The sequence below is a fragment of the Coffea eugenioides genome, chromosome 7 (assembly GCF_003713205.1).
Source record: "Coffea eugenioides isolate CCC68of chromosome 7, Ceug_1.0, whole genome shotgun sequence".
NCBI classification, from domain to species: domain Eukaryota; kingdom Viridiplantae; phylum Streptophyta; class Magnoliopsida; order Gentianales; family Rubiaceae; genus Coffea; species Coffea eugenioides.
In genome coordinates, this window is record NC_040041.1 from 34,725,522 (window position 1) to 34,735,479 (window position 9,958).

General features: G+C 33.9%; 1 protein-coding gene across 1 annotated transcript; it reads right to left on the bottom strand.

Moving 5' to 3' along the window:
* Nucleotides 1-8,440: 8,440 nt before the first annotated feature.
* LOC113777283 (putative nuclease HARBI1) lies at nt 8,441-9,608 on the bottom strand. Its single transcript, XM_027322320.1, has 3 exons — nt 9,369-9,608; nt 8,984-9,215; nt 8,441-8,808 (listed from the first exon to the last, which is right to left on the bottom strand). Exons 1-3 carry the CDS (start codon nt 9,606-9,608, stop codon nt 8,441-8,443), a joined length of 840 nt encoding a protein of 279 aa, XP_027178121.1.
* Nucleotides 9,609-9,958: the final 350 nt, after the last annotated feature.

Here is a 9,958-nt window from a genome sequence, read left to right on the forward strand (position 1 = left end):
CTATTTCCATTTAAAAAGTATGCGATATTAAATGAAATAGTTAAGTTGAACCGACAAGCATGCTCACTAGAAGACTATCCACATTATTGGATTCTTGCTCCTACAACTTCCATTAAAGAGATTCCTGAATTGGAAGATCTAAAGATCCCACCTTACTTGCCCCTGGACAGCTGTGCTACCATATATTTTTTTTCAACAAACGTTAATATCATTGTATATATTAACACTTGAAAATACAAGAATTAATTACAAAAAGGGGTCTCAACCCTCCAATAATTATTGGCTGCTTCTACTAGCCAAATCGAGAAGTTGTTTTCTCAATCTATGTCATTAACTAGTTTTGTTGCAAAATGTGCTACCTTGTAACTTCCTACATTAGCTGATCTAGGTACAAAAGAGACAGTGTATTGCTTAAAACCTTTAATTAGGTCCAGAATGTCTTTCAGGATGGTTGTTATATGACTATCCGGCACAATGTTGCTTTTGATCTGATCGATTGCTATTTTGCAGTTTGACAGCACTTCTATTTTTCTCCAACCTGCTTGTCGATTGCTATACTACCATCTCGAACCATGTAGATTCTGTTAGATTCATGAGTACATTTTGCATTACTACTTTCCCTTTACTATTTTTCATTCATATTTAGAAACTATATTAAACAACCCATTTGAATAGATATATTTGGAATAGTCATCTATGCCTTTCCAAGAAGAGCGATAAGATTCGACCAACAAAGAATTATATTACAATATTATGTTATCATTAACCAAGTAAGTCGTGCTAACTATTAAGAAAATAAATTATTTCACTTTGAATAGAGTATTTGTTTATCAAGCATGATTTTTTACCACCCAAATAGGAGCAAACCAATGTTGATGACATTATATTAGCGAAATAATTTAGATAGCAAGAAGAGGAGAGCCATCTATTATTTTAGCTATAAGAATGAGAGCAACCACAAACAATTGTAAGATTTTTTCATCTTTAAATATTTTCTCACTTTTTATAGTTTAGTTTTGAACTTATACATTATTCTCTTCTCATGACAAAACATATAGATCTCTATATCAGAAGACAACTATCTTCTATTATCATGATAGAACCACAAGCTTGACAAACCATGGAGCTGATTTATTGGTATGCATATCATAGGATCATCTCTTTTGTTTGAAAATTACCCACATTTGTGTATCAAAGAATTAATCTTTTGTTGTATTAACTAATCATAGGTTCCATAACAATGTAGAAGACCTAACTCACATGATTGATGAGAGTACATTTACTAATCCAAAAATTCTTCTTTCTTTAGTCAATGATGATCAACTAATTCAAATTGACACACACTACACTGCTATCTAACATTTGTAAGAATCTTTTTAACTAATATTCAGCTCCTCTACTAAGTACGCCTACTTAAGAACTAGATGAATCACTATCTAGACATGTAAATAGAAACAAATGGTTTGAATCAAAGGACAAGTTCAAATCAATTACCATCAATCAGCATTTTGGTATGCTGCTTGTCCTCATTGCCAGGAAACTGATGACTTCACAACAACATGGGGATTGAGATATCAATCTTGCCAAGAAGAAATGAAAATCATCCCTAAACAAATAAACTCCATCCTTGCTAAATTTACAACCATGGGTTTAGAAATAACGTTTTGACATCACATTTATTATTATCTATAGTGCCAGCATTCCACTGGTCATTATTGACAAAACTAGCCACCTGTATGCTATCGCCTTAGAAGAAGTTGGAAAACTAATGTCCATGACTACCACAAAACTTCAGGAAATTGATAGCCAAGTAAATTGTTCAAAAAATATAATACAATCATACCTCATACATGTCTACTCATATGTTCTCATGTCACATAAACAGGATATGGAACTCTTCCATCATATAATTCGAACTGCTCAAGGCAAAACACTACTTTGCTATGTCAAGAGATCAACTCCATGCATCAATGCAACTAAGAGAGCAAATCACATTATAGCGGCAACTTATATTACTAACGAATTGAATAACAATTAACCCAACTGACATACACTCTTCATAAATTAAGAGGCATCTGTTATCCATCTTTTTTGTCATCTTATATGTAAAATTACCATGACATTTTTCTATTCTCATGCTATTCTTAATTTCAAACTAGTTAAGCAATATTTACTTGGTATTAGAATCCATTCCTCAAATATGTTTTTCATTATTATTGAAATCTTAACCAAGGCTTTTTAGTGTATAGCTTATGTTTTTCAAATATGGATTTGATAGATTTCGAAGACTATTTTTTTTGCTCTGTATATGCTTGGACATATGAACATGTTTGGAGTTCTGTGAAGGATTGACAAGTTAGTTATACGATACAAGGACAACAAAAGGAAAAAAATCCCTACTACCAAGAAGTATTGCTTGCTATTGTTTTTCTCTCTTTCACTAATCTTCCTTCAGTCTTTTGAGGTTTTTAGTTATTAGCTCTTTACCTTAATTTCATTCAACTATGATGTGTTATCAAACTTTTTGTTCATTCTATGGTATCAATGTGATTTTATGGAATTCTGTTCCTGTCTATAAAGCAAAGAGATCCTAACTAGAGTTTCTACTTATTTCATGTATGAGCAACATGTTATTAGAGAATTGTACTTTAAGTAGTATCAATTAGACTATTTCCTTGTACATCAAGTTTGTCTTAGTTAATCATTGATGTTAATTATATTTTGTTTACTATTGACCTGTATAAGTTGTTCAAGTGTTCTTAATGCTGCTACTTCTTTCATCATAGGGTCACATTTGTCTAAAAGATTAACTTTATGATGCATTTATTCTTTGTTTGCTCATGTCAAATCATTTAACCTTCATTATGTCTATCATAATACTTTTTATTCAGCAATATGAATTAATTGGGAATATGATATTCTGTATTGTCAAAGATTGTATGACTTTTATCAACAGGATAAAGGATTCTAATAAATGGTTTTAAGTGGAGGGTGTGAAGCATTTGTCCGAAAATAATCTCCATTATGAATGTCATACACATGGCATACTAAGACTGGTTTCAGTGCAAAAAATGCAACAATAGGTACTGATTACTGTCTCTATACTAAGCTATGTCTTTTGCTCTATTTTCTTTCAATTAATGTTTGAATCGAGATTAATGTGAAGGTCAACAAAGTTAATATTCTCATATTTAGATAGCCTAGATAATTTGTTTTCTATTAGGTCCAGGGTTCAGATGTACATCTGGTGAAATTTGATTAAAAGAATATTTGATTAAAAGATGTACATCTGGTGAAATTTGATTAAAAGAATATTTAAAGTGGTGATTTAGTTAAGAATTATTTTGTGATTTGAGTGCACTAGAATATTACTAGCTTTCATCATCTCTATGGTACCACAAAACAACATAGAAAGTACTATAAAGTTTCTGCTAATTCAAGAAATATGCTTTATTTGTAGTTTTGCATGATAAATGAAAAATTTATAGTGTCATTTTCTGCTTTAGATTGCTTAAGATCTACAATTACTATGATTTTTTTAAGTTCTCCATATTGGTTTGGTGATTGTTTCTAATAGCCTCTTATATTTGTTAGTATGGTTAACCATAATTATTCTAAAATTGCCTTTGTGATCAATATTTTAATATGGGTATTCACTGGCTCATTGCTTGTTTCCATACTTCTATTAGCTTATTATTGATGTTGCTTTATTCTTTTGTCAAGTCATAGAGGAGATGTACCTTATTTTCTAAATCTGGCCAGTGATCTTCTGCAATCTGTCAATGTGTTTTATGAGCACATAACCATTCACTTTTCCTTCAAAGTATAAGTTAGCAGTGCAATTATTTTTTATGTTCTAGCAGCTGCTTTGGTGTTCATTGATGTTTTGCTCCCTTGAACCTCAAATGGCTTGTTGAACATCTCACAACCATAGAACTTTGTTACTCAAATGGCCACTTGAGTATCTCACAACCACAGAACCATTTCATAGCTGAGAATAGAAGCTTCATGACTGGACCAAGTGGTGCAAAATGAACTCTCAAGTTTATTGAAACAAACACTAAATAGATGGCCCTCATAAGAGCTATATCATAGAGCAACAAAATACTGGAAGAGGCTGCTGTCATGCCTTGCTCCAATAGTCCTTTGCCTAAAAAAACTAGTGAAAGCATGCCAAAGAGGCCTAAGTAGCAAAAGGAAGACAATTAAACACCCATCAAGTGTGGCTAGAATATTTTGTTTTTGCTATAGAACACTATGCTACTTAAATATATATCATGTTTTGAATATAGTATTAGAATCCATTGCTCCAATATATTTTGATAAAGCAATGCATTCTAATACTTAAGTGTAATAGAACTTTGGTTAGCAACCTTAATGTATGACTTAATATAAACAACTTTATTACTATATTAGCATCTATTGTTTCAATATATTTTGATAAAACAATGGATGCTAATAATTAGAACTATTTCCTACTACAATATTATGTCTAGAAAGCATCTTACTACATTATATATATCCAAATATAAATTGTCATCACTTATTTATAATTTAGATACTTTGAATTATATTTTTTATACAATAGATTGGGTATTAGCACAGCCACAAAATTTCTAGTATATATGTATATATTTGAAAATGACTTTTGACCTGAACCTCTCATTGAGCCTCTAACTCCTCATCCTATTTTTCTAGAATTTTGAATTATTTTATTCATAATAAATTCTTTTCGACATTTGAATAGATACTACCATAATTGTATCACTTAAATTTGGAAAGCTCTTACCTATCATGTAGCAATCCTATTTAAATGTACTCATCTTACATAATATAAACATAAGAGAACTATAATGTACCACTTAAAAATGGACACAGATACAAGTCTTAAAAGGAAACATAAAAAATTTTACGTTATAATATTTTAATTTCAATTTAAATATGCAAAATGTATCACTTAAACTTGGACAGTTTCTACCTATCATATGGTAATGATAATCTAACCTAATATAATTAATATACTGCTCTCATGGTTCCTTAGAAAAGATACAAGTTTAACAAGGACAACATGTTTCAATATGCAAATATTATGTAAAATGGAAACAATATAACCTAACTGCTGACCATTTAGTAGTTATGATTTACAATTCTCTTAGGAAAAATGTATATTACATTAATGAATTTATCATTTTGCTTTTTACTTTTTTGATGCCCAAACTTTGACATATCAGAATCTATCCTTTACATATAAGAGAAAATATTTTCATTCTAAAGTTTCAAATGATACTCTGAACTTTCATTAATTTCCTAATTGAAATAAATGAATTATGCTTTTCCATGTTAAATAATATGTCTTGTGTTCAATGAATGTTTCAAAATTTGGTCCTCAACTTTATTTGTCACTTGATGAAATGAACAAAAATTAAAAAATACACCTAAAATATTTTTTCCAAACAACTAATATTCAATTTTATCAATCCTCTTTGTTGTAATTGAATTCTCAAAAGCATATATTTATATTTTTTTCTTCTAATTCCAAATGCGTTGCAAATATAAATTAAAAATCTAAAATGAGGACTCAAATATGTGAGTGGTCATGAGAAGAAAACATAAGTTGTATTATTGTTAAATTCCTACATGTATAACTTCAATTAAAATAGCGTATAAAATAGTTAGATTAGTAAATAAGGACAACAATTTAGAACTTTTTTTCCATAAGCATATAACACATTAAGTTAGACCATTATTTCTCCTATTTGCATCGAAAGCTAGAAGTGTTTTACATGTGAAATGTTAGAAGAATGTCAAATTTGACTTTGAACGAGGTGTTAATTGCTTTTCATTTTATATATTTACTTTGTAAACACTTTTTTTATTGGCTAATCCTGAGTTCGAGGACAGATGCCATCCTAGAATTTATTCATAGACCCAAAAATTACAATAAAAAGAGAGGGACTAGGCCCTTCCATTCCAAACAAATGTCTTAACCGACCTTAAATCTCCTAATAGAAGACACTCCTAATCTGTTCAATCGGATTTCCCCTCGAGCCAATAGAGGTATCATGTGCAAACTATCATAAACTCTAACATCGTCTTGGGGATGAAAAACACCTACATTGGATAATATATCTGCAACCTTGTTCGACTCTCTAAAACAATGTGAGAATCTAGAAGCATCCGCCACCATTTGCCATATTTGTTCCACCTTTCTCAGAATATGCCAAGGACAATGAAAGCGTCGGTGAAAAATACCAACTAAGATCAAAGAATCAGATTGCACAAAAACACAATCAAATCCCTTCTTGAAACACAACCGAAGACCTAGCAGGAGCGCCAAAGCTTCTACACATAAGCTGGAGGTCTTACCAAGGAAAGCTGAGAATGCTACTACTAGGTGTCCGTTGGAATCCCTTACCGCACCACCTCCACCACACACTCCAGGATTCCCCTTGAAGCACCTATCAGTATTAAGCGTCAACTAGCCAACTGCACTGCCTTCCAACCCACAATTTTGAAATCATATAAGCAAGGTGATTGAGAAATTGCTTTACAGAATTGAGGAAAAGTCTGGACTTCAATCACTTGCTTAAACTGAATCTCGAAGGCCGCTTTAACATCTTGAAAAATCGCTTGACAAATAACTTGACTTTGCAGCTTAACACCTTCAAAAACTGCTATATTTCTTGCCTTCAAAATATTTCAGCATATAAAGCTCGAAAGAATTGTAAACACAAACCGCCTTTTGTGTTTACAAAAAACCACCAGGTAACCAAGCGTGCTCTTAAATTGGAAGCTGGAAAAACTACACTGCACATGTAATAAAAATAGCTCCAAACTTCCCCCGTAACTTGTCTAGTGGAAAAGACATGTTCAATGGACTCCCCCGCAGCTATCGAACGACAAAAATACTTGGAAGGCAAGTGGAAACCCATCTTGCACAAAACATTATCTAAAGGCAGCCTTCTCTTCAACAATCGTAACATGAAAAATGATACTTTTAATGGGATACGCAAATGCCAAAGTTGGGAAAAGACAATAGAGCTATTGCGAGCCTGCCTGACCTCTTGATACGCTGACAATAAAGTAAACTTTCTAGACTTCATCGGCATCCAAACAACCTCATCCACTCGTCCATCTTCCGATACTGGCAGTTGCAAAACAAAGGATACAATTTTTGGAGGCAATACTTGAGATAGTAGCTAAACATCCCAATTCCCATTAATCCTAAAATCTGTAAAGGAAAGACTCAGTACAATAGGAACTCTAAGGAACAAAGCTCCACTTCTCAACCAGTTATCATATCAAAAACTACACGCCCCCTCATGGATCAACCACAATAGAGATAATTCAACTTGTTGACTGACATTTACCATGCATCGCCAAGTTGCCAAAGCATAGGTTAATGTTTGCTTGACAAGGATGAATCCTACTATAATACTTTGAACACACAAAATCTGACCAAAGGATGAATTTGTTCATAAACTCCATCATAGCTTGCAAAAAATGCCGTATATACATCCCTAACTTTTCGAAAACCAACTCCTCCCTTCTCGACTAAGTAACATAACTGAGACCAACAAATCCAATGAAACTTAGAGTCCTCATCGGAAGAACCTTACAAAAAGTTTGAGCAGACTTTTTTGACAACTTTGAATACAGAGATTGGAAACACAGTAGCAGATAGAAGGTGAATTAGAATAAAAGAGAGCACGTAGTTAATTAAAACCATCTAACCCCCAGAAGAGAGAAACTTAAACTTCCAGGAGAGAATTCTTCCAGTAATAGCTTGACACATCTCCCCAAAATAAGGACTGCGTTTGGATTCCCTGTTTTTGGACCTGTTTTTCAAAATTTTCACTGTAGCATTTTTTGAAATACTACTATTGTCGTTTGAATTGTTGTTTTTGAAAAACTCTTTGTATTTTAAAAACACATGCGTTTGGATTGAACAGTATTTGAAATACACCTACACAATAAATCTGTGTACGATTTAATCATGCAATTGGCACCTTACTTTAGGTCATTGCAAATGTGATACAACTTAAATGAAAAGCAGTTTCCAAAAGTAGCCCTTCGAAGTAGCTCGCTCACTATGGCCGTAACCCCTGTCAACAATGTGCAGAACTTAAGTTGAAAACGGCTTTTTGGTACAATACCTTAAATAAACACATGAACTGATTTGATGAACTGAATATATGGTCCAACAAATGGCTAAATAGAGTCAGCAAATGAAAAGGCAAAGTACAACATCCATGGTCGACCCTTCGATATAAATACACCCAAATTCAAAATGATACGGAAAGTACAACATTTGATTGAAGAAGACTAATAAACTTGTGCCTTGTTCGACCTATCGGTCCAAGGCCTTACAGTTGTAGCTAGTTATGCGCATTCCAATACATGTGATCCGCTATTGCCCGCCGATCTTCGTTCTAGTTATCTATGCCCTGTTGCGACATATCGATGGGTTGACCCGGTGCACTTCATCCCCTGCTATCTGTGCATCTGCAAAGGCTTCGAGGGCAGTTTCTTCGTTGAAATACTCATCATTTGGCACATAATCGCGCATAAAATTGTGCAAAGTACAACATGTAAGCACAATATTATTTTGAATTGCTATTAGGTAGTTCTGCATTGGACCTTTGAGTATTGGAAAACGCTTTTTAAGAACTCCAAATGTTCGCTCAATAATATTTCCAACCGATGCATGCTGCCTGTTGAACAGAGTTTTAGCTACCCGCTCATGATGTGTGCCCTGTGCACCCCTAAATGGTACCATAAACCCCGACATATTAGTGTAAACAGCATCTACCACATAATATTTCCTTGTCGATGATGTCATAGAATGGATGTCAAGGTATTGATTATAGGTATGGAAACAACTTTACAGTTTTTCAATTAAATGCCAAGATATTTGCTAATGCCATCACTGCTAAGCAATTTCTTATCGAGCATCTTGAAAAATAGCAAGTTGTGCAAATACCTTGCGGTGGCATTGAAAAACTCGAATTCGGATCTAGCAAGGTTTCTTGGAGAATTTGGGCATCATGAGCATTACCTTCCCAACCGATCCGAACATAGACAAAGTACATATCATGATTGCAGGCAGCAAGCACATTCTGGGATAAGTCCCCATGCTGATTTTTGACCCTCTCTCTTATCTCTGCTCTGCACCAAGCGGAGACGTGGATCCCATCTAAGGTTCCTACACAATCCTATAGAAGTTCGATGGTTTTAAAATCATTCTAAAGCGCATAAGAAACCAGAAAAATATGAGTCTATAAAATGGTTACATACCTGGAACCACGGCATGAGCAATGCATTATTCAAAATCTTGAGATAGTGTTATCGAAATTTCTTGGCTTAACGAGATCACGACCCAGCTGAACCAAGGCTCGTAAGACACGGCGAACATGTCGATCAATCGTCTCCGTTGAATGCTGAAACTGCTCGGTTAGAACCCGGTGCCGCTCATCATGGCTCAGGCACATTAGTGTTAAAGCAACGAACTTATGAACCCCTACCCTATGAGAAGGATATGCATGCCAGTAACCACGATGAACCAATAAATCGCACAACAGCAGGAACTGAGGAACTTCCAAGCGCATATTTTCAATAATTCTGTCTTCATGTCCATTTATCAGCTCAAATACATAATCCCTCCCCGAAAGTGCACTATCTCATACTTTTCTTCTTCTTAGGACCCGACTAATTACAGATCAAAAAACATGACACCTAATAGTACAACTGCCATAAGGATGTTGTCGAGATTAACATCATCCATCTCATCATCCAGGTGTCCTCCCTAAATGTGCCCCTGGTTATCCATCCCGCATCAACCACTTTGAAGTCTGCAAATGCCCAAGCGATATCCTGCACATTAAGGATCGAATAGGTTAACAATAGTTGTCAATACCACAAGAACATAGAATGAAAATTACTAGAGATAGTACTAACA

Bases quoted from the DNA above. Each gene is read 5' to 3' on its own strand.
- LOC113777283 (XM_027322320.1), bottom strand. From the start codon at position 9,608: ATGCGCTTGGAAGTTCCTCAGTTCCTGCTGTTGTGCGATTTATTGGTT. The intron at 9,216-9,368 runs GTTAAGCCAAGA...GAACTTCTATAG, and splicing joins TTCAGCTGGGTCGTGATCTC to GATTGTGTAGGAACCTTAGA. The intron at 8,809-8,983 runs GTATTTGCACAA...ATTATGTGGTAG, and splicing joins TTTTTCAATGCCACCGCAAG to ATGCTGTTTACACTAATATG.